The sequence below is a fragment of the Pelobates fuscus genome, chromosome 3, assembly GCF_036172605.1.
Source record: "Pelobates fuscus isolate aPelFus1 chromosome 3, aPelFus1.pri, whole genome shotgun sequence".
Classification (NCBI taxonomy): domain Eukaryota; kingdom Metazoa; phylum Chordata; class Amphibia; order Anura; family Pelobatidae; genus Pelobates; species Pelobates fuscus.
Window position 1 is genome coordinate 190242595 of NC_086319.1, and position 27492 is coordinate 190270086.

At 39.1% G+C, this 27492-nt stretch overlaps 1 protein-coding gene across 1 annotated transcript in view; it reads right to left on the reverse strand.

Annotated features, from left to right (window-relative positions):
* Positions 1-465: 465 nt before the first annotated feature.
* Positions 466-27492, reverse strand: part of GALNT10 (polypeptide N-acetylgalactosaminyltransferase 10) — a 117277-nt gene continuing 90250 nt past the window's right edge. The window contains exons 7-12 of the mRNA XM_063447844.1: positions 22652-22769; positions 18657-18764; positions 14005-14226; positions 13565-13669; positions 13324-13473; positions 466-1875 (exon numbers count right to left, since the gene is read on the reverse strand). Coding sequence (XP_063303914.1) covers positions 1717-1875; positions 13324-13473; positions 13565-13669; positions 14005-14226; positions 18657-18764; positions 22652-22769 — 862 coding nt within the window. The 3' untranslated portion in view covers positions 466-1716. The remainder of the gene's footprint in view (positions 1876-13323; positions 13474-13564; positions 13670-14004; positions 14227-18656; positions 18765-22651; positions 22770-27492) is intronic.

Here is a 27492-nt window from a genome sequence, read left to right on the forward strand (position 1 = left end):
AGAATGTCAGAGTATTTGTAAGAGTGTCTGGCTGTATCTGTACAAATGTATGAAAAAAAGTATCTATCTGGGCCTGAGTAGAGGTGTGTAGTAAATGCTAATTTTCAAGGTAGAGTGGTAGTGCCTGGTATAGGTTTAATTATGTAACAAGTATCAAAATAAAGATGCAGGACAAATGCATAGGTTTTTTTCCCCCCAACATAAAGTAGATCTACAATCAGTTATTGCATTCAAAACATTTTATGGATTTCATCCATCTGTAAAGTACTTTGGAATGTATTCATCATTTTGTAAACTAATAATTTGTGGAGTTCATGATTTTATGTAGATGCCGGTTTACTACTCGCCCACCCACACCAAACAACCATAAAACAATGTGCTAATTCTGATACAGTGTGCTAAATATATGGAACAGTCAACAGAAACACTATATTTAACAAACTATTTTCTTTGACACAATAGAACCTCAGAGTTGCTAGATGAATAGAGCTGCACCGAAACAGAAAAGATTCAATTCACTCATCAAACTGACAACAGAATATATAGAAAAGACTGTGATTCTAAACAGCTTCAGGGTTGATGAAAATAGCAGCACCAGAAGTGATTATTTTTTACATTCTTTTAGCAGAATTCATGAAATTATTGATAGACCTGTTGCACACCGAGCCTGATGCATAAACCTCTAAATGATTCACAACAGAGCCAATTATATCGATACATACAACACCCTGCAATGAAGTTAGCTTGATTATTTGATTGACAAACACAAACAGCATTTGGGTATATAAATGTGTTAAGGCCAAAAATCATTAATTATATTTACAAAACAATTGCACGCAGCCTTGACTTTCCAAAACAGTGCTTAACCATCTCCCATCTACCCCTTGTCCAGCAAGGCACTAGAAAATGGTTCAAGTTTAATCATTTGCTGATAACTTGTGCTTGCAAGCTGGCTAATTTAATGATGCACCATTTCAAACCCTTTAGGAAAGGGACCATTAGTTACAGTGAGAAAGGTGGTTCAGAGCAAGTACAAATGGGATGACTGTATGTAGATTAAAATTAAGGAATATCAATTCTATTGTAAAAACAGAATACAAAACATTTTCTGACTTCTTTTACTCACTTCTGCACTTTAATTTTAGGTTTTGCTAGTTTAGAGAGAATACATTTAGGTATATTTTGGAAAATTATACACAAACAGCTCTACCATCTTCCACCTTCAATGTGTTAACTGGCATAGTTTGGCTTTACTTCATGACTGGCATCTCAATTCTGCCACCACATGACATAACGGATGAGAGAAAGTAAGCACATGTATGGCATGACTGTAAAGTGCAAGAGCCTGTGTGAAAAGGCACAATAAGTTTTTGCAGAGGCTGTAGCCTCTTGCCTATTATATGAATAACATTGGCCTAACCATTAGACTAAATAAAGATCACCAACCACCAATACTATGTAACTAGTGAGCAAAACAAAAGTCTCAAATGAAATTGCATTTAACTTAAATGCTTTCACGTTAAAGGTAGGTAATGTTTAGCCACAGCATCATTAAAATGTAGACAATCCCAGCCTACACATTTCTCCTACACAAAAACAAAACAGAAAAATAAACTTTTTTTGCCATTGCCCACCCACCCATTGTAAAAAATATAGATTTCAAATATATATATATATTCCTATTTATATGTGTATATTTCTCTGATTCTTTTGAGTTCATGTTTTGTTGAAGATGTCTAAGACTGTGGAATTGATGTTTTCAAAAGTCCATTGTTGAGTTGGCGAGGAAGGGTTGCAAATATTCATGAAGATTCGGCGCTCTGACTCATTACAATCCATGCAACTGTTGCTGGTGGGATGAAAAATAGTCTTGTCCTAAGAATAAAATTCAAATGTTAGTATATTAAGTATATCACATTGTTCGGCATAAGTGTTTGTCTGGGTGACAATGTCCCCTAAAATATAGTTCCCTCATGAATAGCTACATAAACTCCAGTGGACTATAGCTGGACAAATTAGCTCGTATGCCAGTAGTTGTTGTGCAATGAAAAATTATGAGGGGATACCACATAATCAGTGTCATAGGCAGCACACTGCAGACACATTTCCTCTACCCTGCATATTGGATCATAATGCAGACACATTTCCTCTACCCTGCATATTGGATCATAATGCAGACACATTACCTCTACCCTGCATATTGGATCATAATGCAGAAACATTACCTCTACCCTGCATATTGGATCATAATGCAGAAACATTTCCTCTACCCTGCATATTGGATCATAATGCAGAAACATTTCCTCTACCCTGCATATTGGATCATAATGCAGAAACATTACCTCTACCCTGCATATTGGATCATAATGCAGAAACATTACCTCTACCCTGCATATTGGATCATAATGCAGAAACATTTCCTCTACCCTGCATATTGGATCATAATGCAGAAACATTACCTCTACCCTGCATATTGGATCATAATGCAGACACATTTCCTCTACCCTGCATATTGGATCATAATGCAGAAACATTTCCTCTACTCTGCATATTGGATCATAATGCAGAAACATTTCCTCTACCCTGCATATTGGATCATAATGCAGACACATTACCTCTACCCTGCATATTGGATCATAATGCAGAAACATTTCCTCTACTCTGCATATTGGATCATAATGCAGAAACATTTCCTCTACCCTGCATATTGGATCATAATGCAGACACATTACCTCTACCCTGCATATTGGATCATAATGCAGAAACATTTCCTCTACCCTGCATATTGGATCATAATGCAGACACATTTCCTCTACCCTGCATATTGGATCATAATGCAGAAACATTTCCTCTACCCTGCATATTGGATCATAATGCAGAAACATTACCTCTACCCTGCATATTGGATCATAATGCAGAAACATTACCTCTACCCTGCATATTGGATCATAATGCAGACACATTACCTCTACCCTGCATATTGGATCATAATGCAGAAACATTACCTCTACCCTGCATATTGGATCATAATGCAGACACATTTCCTCTACCCTGCATATTGGATCATAATGCAGAAACATTTCCTCTACCCTGCATATTGGATCATAATGCAGACACATTTCCTCTACCCTGCATATTGGATCATAATGCAGAAACATTACCTCTACCCTGCATATTGGATCATAATGCAGACACATTACCTCTACCCTGCATATTGGATCATAATGCAGAAACATTACCTCTACCCTGCATATTGGATCATAATGCAGAAACATTACCTCTACCCTGCATATTGGATCATAATGCAGAAACATTACCTCTACCCTGCATATTGGATCATAATGCAGAAACATTACCTCTACCCTGCATTTTGGATCATAATGCAGACACATTACCTCTACCCTGCATATTGGATCATAATGCAGACACATTACCTCTACCCTGCATATTGGATCATAATGCAGAAACATTACCTCTACCCTGCATATTGGATCATAATGCAGAAACATTACCTCTACCCTGCATATTGGATCATAATGCAGAAACATTACCTCTACCCTGCATATTGGATCATAATGCAGAAACATTACCTCTACCCTGCATATTGGATCATAATGCAGAAACATTACCTCTACCCTGCATTTTGGATCATAATGCAGACACATTACCTCTACCCTGCATATTGGATCATAATGCAGACACATTACCTCTACCCTGCATATTGGATCATAATGCAGAAACATTACCTCTACCCTGCATATTGGATCATAATGCAGAAACATTACCTCTACCCTGCATATTGGATCATAATGCAGACACATTACCTCTACCCTGCATATTGGATCATAATGCAGAAACATTTCCTCTACCCTGCATATTGGATCATAATGCAGAAACATTTCCTCTACCCTGCATATTGGATCATAATGCAGAAACATTACCTCTACCCTGCATATTGGATCATAATGCAGAAACATTACCTCTACCCTGCATATTGGATCATAATGCAGAAACATTACCTCTACCCTGCATATTGGATCATAATGCAGAAACATTACCTCTACCCTGCATATTGGATCATAATGCAGAAACATTACCTCTACCCTGCATATTGGATCATAATGCAGAAACATTACCTCTACCCTGCATATTGAATCATAATGCAGAAACATTACCTCTACCCTGCATATTGGATCATAATGCAGAAACATTTCCTCTACCCTGCATATTGGATCATAATGCAGAAACATTACCTCTACCCTGCATATTGGATCATAATGCAGACACATTACCTCTACCCTGCATATTGGATCATAATGCAGAAACATTACCTCTACCCTGCATATTGGATCATAATGCAGAAACATTTCCTCTACCCTGCATATTGGATCATAATGCAGACACATTACCTCTACCCTGCATATTGGATCATAATGCAGAAACATTACCTCTACCCTGCATATTGGATCATAATGCAGACACATTACCTCTACCCTGCATATTGGATCATAATGCAGAAACATTACCGATACCCTGCATATTGGATCATAATGCAGAAACATTTCCTCTACCCTGCATATTGGATCATAATGCAGAAACATTTCCTCTACCCTGCATATTGGATCATAATGCAGAAACATTACCTCTACCCTGCATATTGGATCATAATGCAGACACATTACCTCTACCCTGCATATTGGATCATAATGCAGAAACATTTCCTCTACCCTGCATATTGGATCATAATGCAGAAACATTTCCTCTACCCTGCATATTGGATCATAATGCAGAAACATTACCTCTACCCTGCATATTGGATCATAATGCAGAAACATTACCTCTACCCTGCATATTGGATCATAATGCAGACACATTACCTCTACCCTGCATATTGGATCATAATGCAGAAACATTTCCTCTACCCTGCATATTGGATCATAATGCAGAAACATTTCCTCTACCCTGCATATTGGATCATAATGCAGAAACATTACCTCTACCCTGCATATTGGATCATAATGCAGAAACATTACCTCTACCCTGCATATTGGATCATAATGCAGAAACATTTCCTCTACCCTGCATATTGGATCATAATGCAGAAACATTTCCTCTACCCTGCATATTGGATCATAATGCAGACACATTTCCTCTACCCTGCATATTGGATCATAATGCAGACACATTACCTCTACCCTGCATATTGGATCATAATGCAGACACATTTCCTCTACCCTGCATATTGGATCATAATGCAGACACATTTCCTCTACCCTGCATATTGGATCATAATGCAGAAACATTTCCTCTACCCTGCATATTGGATCATAATGCAGAAACATTACCTCTACCCTGCATATTGGATCATAATGCAGAAACATTTCCTCTACCCTGCATATTGGATCATAATGCAGAAACATTACCTCTACCCTGCATATTGAATCATAATGCAGACACATTACCTCTACCCTGCATATTGGATCATAATGCAGAAACATTTCCTCTACCCTGCATATTGGATCATAATGCAGACACATTTCCTCTACCCTGCATATTGGATCATAATGCAGAAACATTACCTCTACCCTGCATATTGGATCATAATGCAGAAACATTACCTCTACCCTGCATATTGGATCATAATGCAGAAACATTACCTCTACCCTGCATATTGGATCATAATGCAGAAACATTTCCTCTACCCTGCATATTGGATCATAATGCAGAAACATTACCTCTACCCTGCATATTGAATCATAATGCAGACACATTACCTCTACCCTGCATATTGGATCATAATGCAGAAACATTTCCTCTACCCTGCATATTGGATCATAATGCAGAAACATTACCTCTACCCTGCATATTGGATCATAATGCAGACACATTACCTCTACCCTGCATATTGGATCATAATGCAGAAACATTACCTCTACCCTGCATATTGGATCATAATGCAGAAACATTTCCTCTACCCTGCATATTGGATCATAATGCAGACACATTACCTCTACCCTGCATATTGGATCATAATGCAGAAACATTACCTCTACCCTGCATATTGGATCATAATGCAGACACATTACCTCTACCCTGCATATTGGATCATAATGCAGAAACATTACCGATACCCTGCATATTGGATCATAATGCAGAAACATTTCCTCTACCCTGCATATTGGATCATAATGCAGAAACATTTCCTCTACCCTGCATATTGGATCATAATGCAGAAACATTTCCTCTACCCTGCATATTGGATCATAATGCAGAAACATTACCTCTACCCTGCATATTGGATCATAATGCAGAAACATTACCTCTACCCTGCATATTGGATCATAATGCAGACACATTACCTCTACCCTGCATATTGGATCATAATGCAGAAACATTTCCTCTACCCTGCATATTGGATCATAATGCAGAAACATTTCCTCTACCCTGCATATTGGATCATAATGCAGAAACATTACCTCTACCCTGCATATTGGATCATAATGCAGAAACATTTCCTCTACCCTGCATATTGGATCATAATGCAGAAACATTTCCTCTACCCTGCATATTGGATCATAATGCAGAAACATTACCTCTACCCTGCATATTGGATCATAATGCAGAAACATTACCTCTACCCTGCATATTGGATCATAATGCAGAAACATTTCCTCTACCCTGCATATTGGATCATAATGCAGAAACATTACCTCTACCCTGCATATTGGATCATAATGCAGACACATTTCCTCTACCCTGCATATTGGATCATAATGCAGACACATTACCTCTACCCTGCATATTGGATCATAATGCAGACACATTTCCTCTACCCTGCATATTGGATCATAATGCAGACACATTACCTCTACCCTGCATATTGGATCATAATGCAGACACATTTCCTCTACCCTGCATATTGGATCATAATGCAGAAACATTTCCTCTACCCTGCATATTGGATCATAATGCAGAAACATTACCTCTACCCTGCATATTGGATCATAATGCAGAAACATTACCTCTACCCTGCATATTGGATCATAATGCAGACACATTTCCTCTACCCTGCATATTGGATCATAATGCAGAAACATTACCTCTACCCTGCATATTGGATCATAATGCAGACACATTTCCTCTACCCTGCATATTGGATCATAATGCAGAAACATTACCTCTACCCTGCATATTGGATCATAATGCAGACACATTACCTCTACCCTGCATATTGGATCATAATGCAGAAACATTACCTCTACCCTGCATATTGGATCATAATGCAGACACATTACCTCTACCCTGCATATTGGATCATAATGCAGAAACATTTCCTCTACCCTGCATATTGGATCATAATGCAGACACATTTCCTCTACCCTGCATATTGGATCATAATGCAGACACATTTCCTCTACCCTGCATATTGGATCATAATGCAGAAACATTACCTCTACCCTGCATATTGGATCATAATGCAGAAACATTACCTCTACCCTGCATATTGGATCATAATGCAGACACATTACCTCTACCCTGCATATTGGATCATAATGCAGACACATTACCTCTACCCTGCATATTGGATCATAATGCAGAAACATTACCTCTACCCTGCATATTGGATCATAATGCAGAAACATTTCCTCTACCCTGCATATTGGATCATAATGCAGAAACATTACCTCTACCCTGCATATTGGATCATAATGCAGAAACATTTCCTCTACCCTGCATATTGGATCATAATGCAGACACATTACCTCTACCCTGCATATTGGATCATAATGCAGAAACATTACCTCTACCCTGCATATTGGATCATAATGCAGACACATTACCTCTACCCTGCATATTGGATCATAATGCAGAAACATTACCGATACCCTGCATATTGGATCATAATGCAGAAACATTTCCTCTACCCTGCATATTGGATCATAATGCAGAAACATTTCCTCTACCCTGCATATTGGATCATAATGCAGAAACATTTCCTCTACCCTGCATATTGGATCATAATGCAGAAACATTTCCTCTACCCTGCATATTGGATCATAATGCAGAAACATTACCTCTACCCTGCATATTGGATCATAATGCAGACACATTACCTCTACCCTGCATATTGGATCATAATGCAGACACATTACCTCTACCCTGCATATTGGATCATAATGCAGAAACATTTCCTCTACCCTGCATATTGGATCATAATGCAGAAACATTTCCTCTACCCTGCATATTGGATCATAATGCAGAAACATTACCTCTACCCTGCATATTGGATCATAATGCAGAAACATTACCTCTACCCTGCATATTGGATCATAATGCAGACACATTACCTCTACCCTGCATATTGGATCATAATGCAGAAACATTACCTCTACCCTGCATTTTGGATCATAATGCAGACACATTACCTCTACCCTGCATATTGGATCATAATGCAGACACATTACCTCTACCCTGCATATTGGATCATAATGCAGAAACATTACCTCTACCCTGCATATTGGATCATAATGCAGAAACATTTCCTCTACCCTGCATATTGGATCATAATGCAGAAACATTTCCTCTACCCTGCATATTGGATCATAATGCAGAAACATTTCCTCTACCCTGCATATTGGATCATAATGCAGAAACATTTCCTCTACCCTGCATATTGGATCATAATGCAGAAACATTTCCTCTACCCTGCATATTGGATCATAATGCAGAAACATTACCTCTACCCTGCATATTGGATCATAATGCAGAAACATTACCTCTACCCTGCATATTGGATCATAATGCAGAAACATTTCCTCTACCCTGCATATTGGATCATAATGCAGAAACATTACCTCTACCCTGCATATTGGATCATAATGCAGAAACATTACCTCTACCCTGCATATTGGATCATAATGCAGAAACATTACCTCTACCCTGCATATTGGATCATAATGCAGACACATTTCCTCTACCCTGCATATTGGATCATAATGCAGAAACATTACCTCTACCCTGCATATTGGATCATAATGCAGACACATTACCTCTACCCTGCATATTGGATCATAATGCAGAAACATTACCGATACCCTGCATATTGGATCATAATGCAGAAACATTTCCTCTACCCTGCATATTGGATCATAATGCAGAAACATTTCCTCTACCCTGCATATTGGATCATAATGCAGAAACATTTCCTCTACCCTGCATATTGGATCATAATGCAGAAACATTTCCTCTACCCTGCATATTGGATCATAATGCAGAAACATTACCTCTACCCTGCATATTGGATCATAATGCAGACACATTACCTCTACCCTGCATATTGGATCATAATGCAGAAACATTTCCTCTACCCTGCATATTGGATCATAATGCAGAAACATTTCCTCTACCCTGCATATTGGATCATAATGCAGAAACATTACCTCTACCCTGCATATTGGATCATAATGCAGAAACATTACCTCTACCCTGCATATTGGATCATAATGCAGACACATTACCTCTACCCTGCATATTGGATCATAATGCAGAAACATTACCTCTACCCTGCATTTTGGATCATAATGCAGAAACATTACCTCTACCCTGCATATTGGATCATAATGCAGACACATTACCTCTACCCTGCATATTGGATCATAATGCAGAAACATTACCTCTACCCTGCATATTGGATCATAATGCAGAAACATTTCCTCTACCCTGCATATTGGATCATAATGCAGAAACATTTCCTCTACCCTGCATATTGGATCATAATGCAGAAACATTTCCTCTACCCTGCATATTGGATCATAATGCAGAAACATTTCCTCTACCCTGCATATTGGATCATAATGCAGAAACATTTCCTCTACCCTGCATATTGGATCATAATGCAGAAACATTACCTCTACCCTGCATATTGGATCATAATGCAGAAACATTACCTCTACCCTGCATATTGGATCATAATGCAGAAACATTTCCTCTACCCTGCATATTGGATCATAATGCAGAAACATTACCTCTACCCTGCATATTGGATCATAATGCAGAAACATTACCTCTACCCTGCATATTGGATCATAATGCAGAAACATTACCTCTACCCTGCATATTGGATCATAATGCAGACACATTTCCTCTACCCTGCATATTGGATCATAATGCAGAAACATTACCTCTACCCTGCATATTGGATCATAATGCAGACACATTTCCTCTACCCTGCATATTGGATCATAATGCAGACACATTTCCTCTACCCTGCATATTGGATCATAATGCAGAAACATTTCCTCTACCCTGCATATGGGATCATAATGCAGAAACATTTCCTCTACCCTGCATATTGGATCATAATGCAGAAACATTTCCTCTACCCTGCATATTGGATCATAATGCAGAAACATTACCTCTACCCTGCATATTGGATCATAATGCAGACACATTTCCTCTACCCTGCATATTGGATCATAATGCAGAAACATTTCCTCTACCCTGCATATTGGATCATAATGCAGACACATTTCCTCTACCCTGCATATTGGATCATAATGCAGAAACATTTCCTCTACCCTGCATATTGGATCATAATGCAGAAACATTTCCTCTACCCTGCATATTGGATCATAATGCAGACACATTACCTCTACCCTGCATATTGGATCATAATGCAGACACATTTCCTCTACCCTGCATATTGGATCATAATGCAAAAACATTTCCTCTACCCTGCATATTGGATCATAATGCAGACACATTTCCTCTACCCTGCATATTGGATCATAATGCAGAAACATTTCCTCTACTCTGCATATTGGATCATAATGCAGAAACATTTCCTCGACCCTGCATATTGGATCATAATGCAGACACATTTCCTCTACCCTGCATATTGGATCATAATGCAGAAACATTACCTCTACCCTGCATATTGGATCATAATGCAGAAACATTACCTCTACCCTGCATATTGGATCATAATGCAGACACATTTCCTCTACCCTGCATATTGGATCATAATGCAGAAACATTACCTCTACCCTGCATATTGGATCATAATGCAGACACATTACCTCTACCCTGCATATTGGATCATAATGCAGAAACATTACCGATACCCTGCATATTGGATCATAATGCAGAAACATTTCCTCTACCCTGCATATTGGATCATAATGCAGAAACATTTCCTCTACCCTGCATATTGGATCATAATGCAGAAACATTTCCTCTACCCTGCATATTGGATCATAATGCAGAAACATTTCCTCTACCCTGCATATTGGATCATAATGCAGAAACATTACCTCTACCCTGCATATTGGATCATAATGCAGACACATTACCTCTACCCTGCATATTGGATCATAATGCAGAAACATTTCCTCTACCCTGCATATTGGATCATAATGCAGAAACATTTCCTCTACCCTGCATATTGGATCATAATGCAGAAACATTACCTCTACCCTGCATATTGGATCATAATGCAGAAACATTACCTCTACCCTGCATATTGGATCATAATGCAGACACATTACCTCTACCCTGCATATTGGATCATAATGCAGAAACATTACCTCTACCCTGCATTTTGGATCATAATGCAGAAACATTACCTCTACCCTGCATATTGGATCATAATGCAGACACATTACCTCTACCCTGCATATTGGATCATAATGCAGAAACATTACCTCTACCCTGCATATTGGATCATAATGCAGAAACATTTCCTCTACCCTGCATATTGGATCATAATGCAGAAACATTTCCTCTACCCTGCATATTGGATCATAATGCAGAAACATTTCCTCTACCCTGCATATTGGATCATAATGCAGAAACATTTCCTCTACCCTGCATATTGGATCATAATGCAGAAACATTTCCTCTACCCTGCATATTGGATCATAATGCAGAAACATTACCTCTACCCTGCATATTGGATCATAATGCAGAAACATTACCTCTACCCTGCATATTGGATCATAATGCAGAAACATTTCCTCTACCCTGCATATTGGATCATAATGCAGAAACATTACCTCTACCCTGCATATTGGATCATAATGCAGAAACATTACCTCTACCCTGCATATTGGATCATAATGCAGAAACATTACCTCTACCCTGCATATTGGATCATAATGCAGACACATTTCCTCTACCCTGCATATTGGATCATAATGCAGAAACATTACCTCTACCCTGCATATTGGATCATAATGCAGACACATTTCCTCTACCCTGCATATTGGATCATAATGCAGAAACATTTCCTCTACCCTGCATATTGGATCATAATGCAGACACATTTCCTCTACCCTGCATATTGGATCATAATGCAGAAACATTTCCTCTACCCTGCATATTGGATCATAATGCAGACACATTTCCTCTACCCTGCATATTGGATCATAATGCAGAAACATTTCCTCTACCCTGCATATTGGATCATAATGCAGAAACATTTCCTCTACCCTGCATATTGGATCATAATGCAGACACATTACCTCTACCCTGCATATTGGATCATAATGCAGACACATTTCCTCTACCCTGCATATTGGATCATAATGCAAAAACATTTCCTCTACCCTGCATATTGGATCATAATGCAGAAACATTACCTCTACCCTGCATATTGGATCATAATGCAGACACATTTCCTCGACCCTGCATATTGGATCATAATGCAGACACATTTCCTCTACCCTGCATATTGGAATGCTGGAAGACAATCGCCTCAACTTTGGCAAGGAGTAGTTGTTCGCATAATATGCTTTCAACAGCATTTTACTTCTGTCATTGTAGCAGTATATATGTGTTAAAGTATCAACATCAGTAACGCAATCAGTATAAATTGCATTGAAATTGAAAAAAAAATTAAATCCTAAAGTGATAATAAGCTGATGTGTCAATTTTTAAAGGACCATTCCGAACTTCTAAAGCACTTCAGCTCGGACTGGCCAGGAAACTTCTGTACTGATGATCTCCTGGTGGGTGGAGCTGCAGTGAAGGAGACTCTCACTGCTGGATTAGATGTAAGCAATCACTTAGTTTAAAAGGTACTGGTAAATGAAAGGGTTCTCAGGAGACTCACAAACACTCCTGCATTATCAAGAAATGTATTTATTTATAACGCTGGCATGTCCTTGTAATCTAACAGAGAATATTGTTTTCTGTCAATTTATACAAGGAAAATTTCATGTGACATTGCTTGGTGGAGTATTTAATAGAAAACTAACACTGGAAGACCTAGTAATATTTTACAGCCAATGGCAAACTTTAAAAAATATTTTCTATATAGCTCACCTTTCTGTATCTCCAGAGCTGGTTACCCTTCATACCGTGACAGTCGTAAAGTGTGACAGGACTAGTGTGGGAAACCGCATCAAAGCAAAGCTTCTTAGTGTGCTGAGGGTCTCCAGGACGGATGTCTTCCCGCCAGCCAAAGGTGAACACCTGCAAAACAAAATACACAAATCACTTTGTGCTCAAAGAGAAGGAAAGGCTGATTAATTACTATCATTTTATAGATTTACACCAATTATACCTGATTACTGCTCCATGCATCAACATTTCGTCCTTTGGTGCAAGTCTCAAGGCGTATAGTTGCATGCTTTGAATCTACACATAGGCCTGTCTTCTTGTTACGGATCTAGGCAACCCAGGAGAAAAGTTTACATATAATTACCGATAAACTTTACCGATTGTTCTTATAAACACTTGAATAATAATTTATTTTAAAATCAAAACATAAGCAAACTACTTTGATGAATATAATTTTAATAATGATTTGTTTGTTTAAATAAAAACTAGTTTTGGACATCATTGTAATGATTTTTAATTTATATATAGTATAGTAAACTAAGTGACACTTCGCATAAGAAGATTGTTCTGTGTAATGCAAAAATAAAGAAAACTGGACGAGTTCCTCCATGATTGTATTATTTTAAAACCATGTGACTTTGTAATGTGACAATTTATCCCTACCTCCCCCCATGCAGCTGCTGGTGGCTCTACTGGAGGATAGAATTTCGGCAAGTCCCAGGCTACATTTGTCATGAACCACTTGAAGTTCTGGCAGCTTAGTTTGCTTCGTAGCTCTTTCTGGGTTCCTACATCCCCAGGTGAGAGGTGCCTGTAGTCAGGTCTGCGCTGGTAAATAAATTCTGCATATTCATCCATCCAAACTTCAGCGACTCGCTTCAGGTTCTACAAATTAAATTGAGAACATGCAGATGCATATATCATTCATATTAATGAAATAAGCAATGGCAAATAATTCAAAGATTTGAAAACATTTTAGCTTATCTTGGTTTTGTTTATTTGCATCAAACACAGGGGCGTATTAGCCGCGAGGCAAACAAGGCATTTGCCTTGGGCGGCATTTTCCAGGGGGCGGCAAAAAAAGCCGCCCCCAAATGCCCAAGGCAAATGTCTTGTTAGCCTTGCGGCTAACAGACATGCTGGGCGGTCGGGCGGCGCTGGTGGGCGGCTGGCGAGGGAGCACTTCCTCTGAGCTGTCTGCTTAGCTCCCTCGCGCGCCGCAGAGTGAGGCTCGGAGCCGGAATATGACGTCATATTCCGGCTCCGCCTCCCAGCCTCACTGTGCGGCGCGCGAGGGAGCTGAGCAGACAGCTCAGAGGAAGTGCTCCCTCGCCAGCCGCCAACCAGCGCCGCCCGCCCGCCCAGCAGCCACTGGACCACCAGGGAGAAAGATGACCGCCCCCCCCCAGCATTCCCAAAGGTAAGGAGGCTGGGGGGTTAAAGTAAAAACTGCCTTTGTCCTGCCAGCACAAAACCAGGATACACCACTGATCAAACACATATTTTGTATAACCAATAAACAATCAATTTCAGGTGTTCCAAACTAGGACTGTGTAAGTAAAGGTTTACCAATTGGAGAAACAGAAGGATGGTGTAGCGCCTGTATTTCTCCTCTTTCTTCACCGGACAAGAGAGGCTCCGTATTTGGTGATTAAGCTGCCTTTGAACTATATCAGTACTCTACAAGCACTGAATCCCCTCCCCAAAGTTTTACCAATTGTATGCAGTCTGCCTGAGAATGTGTTTTGTAAAAAAAATATTTCACAGATAGCTGCTCTACCAGGAAAATAACTAAACAGAATATGGGTCTACTTGCCTTGTCTGATGAGGAAGAGGTCGGCATTCCTTTTGCGGAGTGACTAGTTAAATGCTTTTTTTTTTCCATACACTCGGGTATGGCAACAAGCTTTATTCTTTTTTTTTTATCATTTTTTTATTATTCTTTATTCAATTATTATTATTTATATTATTTTTTATTTTTATTTATTTCTATATGTATTCTTACTTTTATCTTTATCTTTATTTATTTTCTGTTCCCACAAGCTAGTTTCTTTCTTTCTTTCTTTAGGTGTATTTCCAGTCACAGACTTGCCCAAATACATTTATGGAACCTATGCACATTGATGCAAGCTGTCCAATCCACTTAGAGTTTTTTGATACACAGTTTATTCACCATTCCGACCTGTTTTCCTCTCTCAAATGATACTATTATTAGGTTAACCCTGCAAGTGTATCTATCCACCTTCATCATCCGTATTGGTGTCCCTGTATATCTACTTTGTACGAAAACCCCAATCGAAGCATGTATGGTGGTCCATGTGCCAACTCCTAATAAACTTTTTAAACAAGTGTTTGATTATGGGTAGTTTCCACTCAGTTAATGTACTTCCATTTTCACATACCCATTGTACTGTATCATCAACAGGTTCCATCTATCACATGGCTTAAATATCTTTATTTGTTATACATTTACATATATTTGTATTGAGCAGCATCCATCTTTATATACACACCTATTTTCTTGTATTTTCTATAATTGATCCTAACAGTTTTAGGTAAGCTCGCATTTATTTAATAGCTATTTAAGAACCAACCTCGTATATGCACATGATTAATATTTGCAGCAACAGTCTTTAGATCCAACTTTATAGGGATAGCGCTCTTTTGTTTCGGATTTCATAATATGTATTACATCCAATCCACCTATATAATCTATTTCCAGAAATATTCTCATCTTAGACATTAGGGTTTCAGTTTCACCTTTTTAGATATTTCTTTGTACCTTTTTCTATAAACACCAAGATCAGTCCAGTCTAGTTCACTGATCAATGCAACAATAAAGATTGCCCTTTTATGCTCTACAGAGTTCCCTCAAGTTATAACGATTGGTACTTCTACCTGAGACCTCCCAAGGCACCTATCATTTTTCTAATATTACGTTTTTCTACCAGGGTATTTTATGTATATATATATATATTTTTTTTTTAGTAAAGATTTTTATTTTTCATTGATATAATTATCGACAATATTCTCCACTTATAAGGGCTATATCCACTGTGTACATGCATTAAGTAACATGTGAACAGCAACATTACGAAATAAGAAAAAAAACGTTTATTTATTGTTTTAATTACATTTATTCTGTATCTGCTTGTATACTTTGTGTGAAATTAATTTGTATGTAGTATGTATCATAAGCAACGTTTAAGCATTGCACTGCTCTTTGATGCTATATACCGATCTGATAAGTTCAGCCGGTGATTGCAAGTGCTATAAAAACGTAAGGGTTAGACCCAGTCAAAACACCAGCCTCTGAAGAAGTGACCATGCAGAGTCACGAAACGTGAGGTTATTACGGCAGCTGCTGCACGAGCATCTAGATACAGAGTACCAGTGGAACGCAGGTCGGGTGAACAAAGTGGAACGCACATGAAAGGAATTAATCTTTCCTCTAACATCGAGACCTCCCAGCCGGCCGGAGAGAGGTGTACTACTTCACAACCAGCGACCACTATATCCTGCAGATTCCCAAGGACCCTTTATTTGCTCCATTCCACTGCACGTTTGTGAGTGAATTTTATTTTGTTTTACAATAAATGTAAAAGTTTTAAATGGAGAGCACTATGGCTGTTCGTTTTATGTTGCAGACCGCAGAGAAGATCCTGTCACTATAGATCTGTGTCTGTGATCTATGAGTGACTGTCATAACATCGTACTTGGAGAAACAGATATTCCTGTATATAATCATCTTATACCAGATTGGTTATATTATAACAGCTTTTGATACAATACAGCTTCTGTTACTTCTTTATAACAGCAGTGCATTGTGCTAGCTGTAAATTTACTGCGGATAGACTTTATTGAGTTGTACTTAACCAACTCTCTACCCATAGACTTTATTGGACAATATTTATTTTACCATCCTATAGTCACTATTAAGAACCACCAGCCTTTATATAAGTGGTTATTTGTACTGCTACAGTTTTTTAACCAACTCACTGCTTAGTCAACAGGCCCCTTATTATTATTTCTTCCTATTTTAGCCGATTTTTGCCTGCTGCTAGTTTTATTTTCACATTTATATATAAGTTCTTGATACTATTCACTAATCATCAGTTTTAAGTCTACTAAAAGTAGGAATCTTTGCAAGATTTAATGATATACACCCTATATCAAGCTACCTCTTAGGTGACCTTCTAGTATGTATAGTATCCTCTATTCCCATCTACTTACCAAGCCTATATGGGGGCTTATTTTTACTATTCGAAATCATCTGGGTGATAGCCTATTATCAAACTGGGTATAACCCTATGTAATTAATCTCTGCCTATTTTCCCTTTTTCCACTCTATCAGGCCAGACTAGTCTGCCCATTCCGATTTTTTTATGGCAACAAGATTGCTAGGTTAGGCAAACCAAGTAAAGGATATATAATGCGTGTCTTTCCGTTGAAATTGGGCAGGGAGTATTCCGAGGTGGTGGACAATTTTGTTGAGGAAAATGCTAACTACAATGAACATAACAAATCACATATAATAGGATATCTCATATGTAACAGCGTACCACACAGTGCTTAGCAACAATGGGCAGACAATATATAATGATATTATATAGCAAAACAAAATTTGTATTCAATGAAAAAGATGAAGGTGGTCACTTATATGAGTTCTGTATCCATAAATTACAACCTTGTGCATTTACAAAGGTGGGGTATAAATGCACAAGTTGATACATATATATATATATTTTTTATTTTTTTTATTTATTAATGGTATTTATAAAGCGCCAACATATTCCGCAGTGCTGTACACTTGGGAAAAAAGACAATACAATAAGAACAGACCGATAAAACAGGTAGAGGGCGCTGCCCATGAGCTTATAGACACATGAGCATTCACAATGTAAATTAAAAGAGGTGATTTTTAGCTGGATGAAACATGGGTGATCACCTAGTTTTTTTTGTAGATAGTATTTACAAACATAATACTATTTAAAGACCAGACTAAGGTTACTTGGTGCTTTTTAACATTAGTAGATATGCATTTATGAAGTCATTCAAAGAGGCATTTTGAAATATATTTTATGGTCACTAGAGGGAGCTGAAACACTGACGCTAACACTTCTTATCTGAGGCATGTGTTAATTTAAAAAAGCCAGCATTCAAGATATAAAATATTTTGTACGTTAGTTGTTTTCCTTTAGTAATACAACGGTCTTTCATTCTACATAAAATAAAGGGTATTAAAACCACAAATAAAAAAAATTGAATACAACAAGGCCATTGTTGTTCATGTATACCATAGCCAGATGACTTACCCTAGCTAGACTGACACCAGCAGGGACCTTGTAAGGTACATATTTTCGGTAGATATGACCTACTCTGGAACATGGGGCATCCTCCATTCTTCCTCCACACATCCATACCTATAAAAACAAACAAACAAGCAATAAACATGACATGAAAGAATAATCTAAACAAATGATTTTTTTATTTTTAAATGCAGGTCACCAAACAAGTACTATAAGCAAACACAAACAGAATTATACAATTGGCAATAAGATGGTTAAAATATAGCCTTATGAGATATTTATCACCTATGGGACTGATGATCTATTATTGTAATAATTCAAAGGAAGATAAATATATTATTTTAACATGACATGTTTTCCTTTGTAAACACCCTCAATGATGGCATTACCAATTCAGTAAGATTAGAATTGTGATGTCTATAGGAGATCCTGCAAGGGTTGTCATCGATCAAGTCTCGTGGTGAGTGAGACACTGCCTGATTCCTGCAACCATTGCTAGCCAAAGCTGTGGGAACTGACAAAACCTGATGGCAGAAGATCCACCTTTTGTCACATTTTTTAAACTTGAGGCTGTACCATAAGACAAAGTAGTCCCCCTTTCAACTGCGTTAGCAGGGAGGGAGGGGGAGGAAGGGGAAGGGAGGAAGGGGAAGGGAGGAAGGGGAAGGGAGGGTGAGAAAGAGGTGGAGGGAGATGGGGAGGGGAAGGGCGGGCAGTGTAATAATTTGAGGGAGGGACGGGGCCAGTGTATTAATTTGAGGGAGGGAAGGGGCACTGTATTAATTTGAGGGAGGGAGGGGACCAGTGTAATAATTTGAGGGAGGGAGGGGACCAGTGTAATAATTTGAGGGAGGGAGGGGGCCAGTGTAATAATTTGAGGGAGGGAGGGGGCCAGTGTAATAATTTGAGGGAGGGAGGGGGCCAGTGTAATAATTTGAGGGAGGGAGGGGGCCAGTGTAATAATTTGGGGGAGGGAGGAGGCCACTGTAATAATTTGGGGGAGGGAGGGGGCCAGTGTAATAATTTGAGGGAGGGAGGGGGCCAGTGTAATAATTTGGGGGAGGGAGGAGGCCACTGTAATAATTTGGGGGAGGGAGGAGGCCAGTGTAATAATTTGAGGGAGGGCAGTGCATTAATTTGAAGGAGGGGGCACTGTATTAATTTGGGGGTGGGTGGGTGGGAGGAAGCACTATTAATTTGGGGGAGGGAGTGAGCCAGTGTATTAATTTGAGGGAGGGGGCCAGTGTGTTAAGTTGGGGGGAGGGCAGTGCAGAGTGGTAGTGGTGAGGGGGCAGGGTATTAACCTGGGGAGGGAAGGGACCAGTGTATTAAATTGGGGAAGCCAGGGAGAAATTGTATAAAAATGGGGAAGGGGCAGTGTATTTATTTGAGGGAGGGAGGAGGCCAGTGTATTAGAGTGGTGGGGGCAGTGTATTAAAGTAGAGTGGTGGGAATGGGAGCAGTCTATTCAATTAGAGTGGAGAGAGGAGGGGCAGTGTATTAGATTAAGGGGCAACGTATTAGATTGGGTGAAAGGCAGTGTATGGTGGAGTGGAAGGAAGAGGGTCAGTGTGTTTGGGTTTGGGGACAATGCATTGGATTTGTGGGCAGTGTATTAGAATTAGAGAGGGGAATTGTATTGGATTTGTGGGCAGTGTATTAGATTGGGTCTGCATGGAGGAGCTGAATGCTTCCCATGGAGATGCTGATTGGCCGTGCAGTTTTTTTTTAATTCTTTATTTTTGTCGTGCATGGTTTGACAAAATGATGTACGTTGCCACAACAGCAAACATAATCACAGTAAGTTCACAGGTTTATACATATGTGGCATTGAGGTAAAAGCACATATTTTTTTTTTGAAACTTTGTTAAACATAGCATTAATCGTCTGGCCGTGCAGTTTTTTGCCACACACGCACAATAGCCTCCCAATGCTTTCCTATAGGAAAGCATTGGATTGGATGAGATCATCAAGTTTGAAGAACACACTCATAGAACTTCAAAATAAGCAAGATAATGTCATTTGTTTTTTACAGCTGTGCAACAGATCATGTCAGCCCGACATTAGCAGTTATATATATATATAAAAAAAAAATCATACTAAAATAAAACACATGTTTACCTGCTTAACACAATCAAATAATCCAAATCAGCAGGTAACTGTAAATCTTGGTTATTTTAGTTGAATGTAAAAACAGAATGCTGTGTAGCAGTAAGGGCTACCTGTCAAGCTCCAGCAGTGATGGACAATGTTTCTCAATATGCAAAGCTGGCCAAATGGCTGCTTAAAGGACCACTCTAGTGCCAGGAAAACATACTCGTTTTCCTGGCACTAGAGTGCCCTGAGGGTGCCCCCACCCTCAGGGACCCTCTCCCGCCCGGCTCTAGAAAGGGGAAAGTGTTTAAAACTTACCTTTTTCCAGCGGTGGGCGGAGAGCTCTCCTCCTCCGATCCTCCTCTTCTCCTCCCAGTCGGCTGAATGCGCACGCGCGGCAAGAGCTGCGCGCATTCAGCCGGTCACATAGGAAAGCATTCATAATGCTTTCCTATGGACGCTTGCGTGCTCTCACTGTGATTTTCACAGCGAGAATCACGCAAGCGTCTCTAGCGGCTGTCAATGAGACAGCCACTAGAGGAAATAGGGGAAGGCTTAACCCATTCACAAACATAGCAGTTTCTCTGAAACTGCTATGTTTATGAAAAAATGGGTTAACCCTAGAAGGACCTGGCACCCAGACCACTTCATTAAGCTGAAGTGGTCTGGGTGCCTAGAGTGGTCCTTTAAGCATCAATGGAGATGTAATCTGCATAGGCGTGCGCACGGGGTGTGCCAGGGCACACCCTAATCCCCGTGGCATGTGCCTCCATGGGCTGGTGAGGGAGATCATAGATCAGGGCAGGGAGGGAGGCAGGAGAGGACCCGGAGAGCTCTAGGCTGCAGCTCCGCTGGGTTCCTCTCGTGAGGTCGGAGCGTTGCCGCGGCTGAGATCGCGCGAGAGTGAACTCAGTTCACTCACCACTGGACCACCAGGGATGTCAGCAACACAGTCCCCCCTCCCTATAAAAGGTAAGAAGGGATGGGGGGCTATTAACTAAACGGTACCCCCACCCCCACACAATACACACATACAGCACACACACACACACACCACCACACACACACACACACACACACACACACACACACCACCCACAGCACCCTCACCCACAGCACCCTCACCCACAGCACCCTCACCCACATCACCCTCACCCACATCACCCTCACCCACAGCACCCTCACCCACAGCACCCTCACACACACACCAACAGCACCCACACCCACACACCAACAGCACCCACACCCACACAAACAGCACCCTCACAAACACGCACCCTCACAAACACGCACACACAGCACCCTCACAAACACCCACACAGCACCCACACCCACACGCAAACACAGCACCCACAGACAGCACCCACACACAGCACCCAAATAATAGTGCTACTTTGCTTGTGGCTCATGCAGAGAAAGTGTTAAGTATCTCCAGTTATACTCTTGGTTGCTTAGAACAATGGTGTCTTCACAGCATGAAAATAAATAAGCTTACTTAGTCCCCAAAGCCAAACAATCCTTCATTTTCTAACTTCCACTTGCCCTCCTCACAGCATCCTTCCCCTTTGTGCTTGTGATTTCAGCACAGTTATTAATCTATCAGCTACAGCTGACTGCACTATTTTATCTTAATTTCAGACACAATAAACTAGCCATTTTTGTGTGACCTCTCCTAAACCCATCAAAGTGTATCACGGCAAATGACTAATAACAAGGGGTACAATCAGTAACTCTCTCTGGTAAATGTGCCTGCTAGATACCCACAGTTCATGGTTTTACACCAATGTCAGTAAGAATTAAGAAGTATAGTAATACACTATTTTAGCTGGGGCTAATCCAGTAATCCAGCATCCCCGCATGCAAAGTAGGAAGAACTTAAAAACCGTTCTCAAGAGGCTCAAACTGACCTTGAAAGAAATTTCATACTGCTCTCCTCCCCAAATCTCCAAACCAGGATCATATCCTCCAAGTTCCCAAAACCATTTTTTCTCTACAGCGAATAGACCACCGGCCATAACTGGAGACCTGAAATAACATACACAAATAAAGTAGTACAGCACACTCAAAATGTAAAAAAATATCCCAATACATCTGGCATTAGAATTGTCTTGCCTCTGTTACTTCGTATGTTTAAAATCACTGTGTTTATTTATTTGGTTCATTAGCACTATCTGAACTAAGATCACTTCATGCTTTTATTTCCCCACTGCTCATTTATTTCTATCTAAAAAAAAAAAAAAAAAAAAAATCAAGGTGATGTTTTAATTTGAGTCCATATACTCATATGTCATTAAACTCTGAATTGTAATTTTAAATCTGAAGTAACAGTTATGCTAAAATAGCCGATACATAAAAAATAGCCATAAAAGATTTGAGTCCCAGTTTGGCTGTTTTAACCTGGACCAATTCACTACAGTTCCATGTTTAGTGAATTATCCTGGGAGAGGCCAATGAAAAAGGGGGCTCTATGCAGTTCAGGGGGCTAAAGTGATAGAATTCCTATTTAAAGTTCTGTATATGGCCATAGCAAGACACAACTGAAAAATATATATTGATCAGGGAAGATAAGATTTTTAACTTTAAAAACAAGGGAGTTGTATCAAAACATATACTATATCCAAACTGATCCACATATAGAAAATGATACTTATTCAGCTGCTGAAGCTGGACTCACTGAAACATCCAAATGGTTACTTACGCATATTAATTTTCTAACTACATAGGGAGTTATTTGTAACTAATGTAGTTCTATATGCAACAATCACCAAGCATGATCTCATTAGTCATCTTTAAAAGTAGAGTATATGGAACTATATCTAAATATAGTTTTTTTATTTGTGTAAAAATGGGTACTATAATTTTATATGGAAATACAAAACAATCTAAAGAATAGAGAGAAGAAACAAAAGGGTGAACCATTTAGTAGGTGAACCATTCTGAAATACAAGTAACCCAGATAAAACGTAACTTTTAATTAATATAGTGTAAAAAATTGATGTAATAAAAAATAAGAATAAGCAGAGTCATTATAGCTTCTGCTTAGATGGGAGTAAATAAAACTCCTAAATCACATAAGGAAAAGATAAATAAAGTAATAAAGAAATATAACCCTATTATTTGGATAACAGAAAGAAAGAAATAATAAGAATTCAATATCACTCAGTCAGTGATAGTAAGAAGTAAGAGGAAATACTGCAAAAAGTAGATACAGAATAACAGCAAATGTAACTGCTAGCAAAAGATACAAATGTTGCTAGTCTAATAAATAGAGAGGAGGGAAAAAGCTAAATGTGGTTTGAATACTAGCAGAACGACAAGCCCTGCAAGAGATCGTATATATAGGCAGGAGAGAAAGCTAAAAGTGGAGACACTAGCTTCCCTACTCTGCTGTGCCTTCAAGGGCACCCCTTAAAAGGTACTAGTAACCACCTCCCCTCCTCTAAGTAGAGTAAATGCAGGATGTTTAGAAATCACAATCCTAGAAGAGACTTAACGGCAAAACGCACGTCTGGATGTTATTTGTATGGTGTGGCTTCTATGATGAGGGAAGACCTGCTTTAATATATTCAGACTATACCACCCATACAAGATTTATTATTTTATATATATTTATTTATTTAATTTACACTTTTTCTTCTATTCTTTATTCCAGTTTTCGTTCTGTGATTTCTAAACATCCTGCATTTACTCTACTTTACCCCCTCCACCCCCCCTAGGTTTTTCTCTCTATATATATATTTCGCCGGAAATACAAAACAAAAACAAAATACATAAATCTCTAAAATCTGAATGAGAACAAACAAATGCTAAAACTTAACTTTTATTGTACTTAGTTAAAATAAATATAAGGTAAAGTATGAATAAATAAAAGAATATTTGCAAAATCATTCCACTGTTAGGGCAATGCAGTGCATAAATTCACAGTGAATGCCTTATGTAGTCGTGGTACAAATCCTGTATAATACTAGATAGTACCATAAAGGCAGTAGAGTTGGGAAAGGAGAAAATATAGGTAGCCCTGATCTTGGTAGAAAATCAGACTAATGTGCCTTCGAGGGCACCCCTTACCCAAAAAACACTCTCTCACTGTTAGCCCACCTTTACCAGTCCAACCGAAGTATGATAAGAGAGATAAAGCACATTGAGAGTAACTGAATAATTAATCGGCTGTGTTAACTAAATATCTCCGCAGCCATTTTGTGGTAGTATCTGCCAACTAATATATTGTCTCTCAGTGCCTGGTTCTAAGTATATCAGAGGAATAAAGGTAATGTGTATAACGGCTAAGTACACTGTGTCGCCGCAACTACCCTGTGATAGTTCCTATTGAGAGATTGCCTCTCCATGCCTAAGCCTCAATTTCTCAGAGGCAGAGTGAGGTTGTCAGTGGAGAGATAGTATTCATTAGGGTAGCTAAGATGTCAATATCAACGATTCAGTATGCAGTAGTATCATACTTGACATCTATGATTTAGTAACCGTGCTACCAGAGCCGCACTGTAACTAAATCATAGATGTCAAGTATGATACTACTGCATACTGAATTGCGGATATGGACATGGGACATGGACACAGTGTAAAAATTTTAAGTTTGGGAAAAAAAAATGGAATGACTGTGTCTCAAATGTGCCCCTACCACATCCACATATACTTGGCAAAGGTACATACGGGGGTATTCCTGTACTCGCCCGACATAGCTGAGCAACATATGAAGTATTATACAGTCACAGCACACACAAGGTTTGCAAAATATACTGTACAAACTCATTGTGTGTCAAAAAGGCAGAAAAAATGCTTAATACTACACTTGGTACAAGCTAGCGGAAAAATTACACACGCTAAGGTTCAAAATATGCTTTTGAAATACCCTGCAAACAGAAAGGGACAACTGCAGGGAAAGAAACATATAGACTTGCAGCATGAGTCCCTAGTCTTGATTTTTCGTCAAGACTAGGGACTCATGCTGCAAGTCTATATGTTTCTTTCCCTGCAGTTGTCCCTTTCTGTTTGCTTCAAAACCAGGACACTATTGTCTCACAACCTGTTAAGTCCAGCCATCTATTCTGTTGGTTATGGTATGAATTTGATCTTAATGATTATTATTGAATTGACTCTATGTGTATATTTGTTCATGTCCTATCTCCCTTCACAGCACACTGGGCGATTAAGCGTTAACTGTGAGGGATAGGGCTTCGATATACTTTTCTCCCCCTGCCCCTCCCCTCTCTCACTCCGGCTAGATTATTAGCCAATCCGGAGAGAGGGCAGGCTATTTAAATGACAGTCTTTTACAAATCCGGTTCCCTTGAAAAGCCGGTTTTCGGCGAAACGCGCGTCGGGTTTAGTGCAGCAGAGAGTGTGGGAGGCAGACAGGGACAACCACATTATGTACTACTATACTCCAATAGCCACCTCTCTGCTCCATTTATTTTCGTTTAGACACTTTAGACGCTGAGTTAGATTAGATTTTCGTCTTTATCTAATGTCAGCCTTTATTTAGTTAGCGACTAGAAATGGAAGGAACGGATTAATAAATTTTTGATGATACTGGGAAACGGGAGTGGGGTTATAACACTGTCAAATTGGGCTTTACCCTTTATTAACCCTGTCTTTCCCTTCTAACCTATGCCAATACCGAAACAGGCATGACTTTATGCTATTTATTTTCCTTTCCTTAGTCTTTTGTCACTAAACTTATTTTGATTTAGTAGTGGTGTTTGTGCTAGCTAAAGACAAATTGTGACAGCATTATTTAGTTAGTGATCAGTAACAAAAGGTACCCATTACTTCTGGTGATATTGGGAGACGGGAGTGGGGTTATAACGCTGGAAAATTGGGTTTTACCCTGTATTTATCCTGTCTTTCCCCACTTACCTGTACTAAATACTGCAAACAGGCACGACTTTATGTTATTTATTTTCCTTTCCCTTTGCTTTTGTCGCTAAACTTATTTTGACTTGGATGTAGCGACTGAGCTAGTTAAAGACACATTGTGACAGAGTTATTATTCTGTTTTTTTAAAAAACTATCAATTAAAAGTTAAAATTTACTGAATGGATTGCTATCTATGTACCAGTATACTGTGGGCATAAATTCTAGACTCTATATTCCCCACAGCTTTACTTTTACTTTTTCTTTATTATTATTGTTTCAGTAGGGGTTACCCCCCATATTTATTTATTTATAGCAATCTCAACATATTTTTTTCTCTTTCTGTTTTTCTCTCAAATACAACAGTGTGTACTATAGTCATTTAATGTTTCTGACCAATATTTCATGTAGACAGTTATTAATATTTTGGGTGATATAATTTGGTTGCTAAACTTTTCAATAGTATATAACACATGGATACTCTACCCCTCTTCCCCTCCCCTCCTTTTCTCATCCCCAGTTGTAAATACCTCCATATAACTGTTCAATCCCATTCTCTGTTCTTCAGGCCTCACTCAACTCAGTGAAAGACTGCATTTTTTCTCCTCACTTCCCACCCAGGCTCCCCCTAATTATATAGCATGCTCCTCCAGCTGTTTGAGATTCTCACTCAATTACCTCTTCATTCCCCTAACATCTTACCAATAGCTGCTTCTCTGTTAACTCTTTCAGCCATCACCTCCAAACCTCCCCTGCTACCTCTGGTCTCAAATCACCATGGTATCCTTTATATTGTAAGCTCTAGGGCCATCTAGCCAAGCACTTTGTATAAAAGAGCTCCAATGGCTAGATATCAGCTTACGGGCAGGGCTCTCTC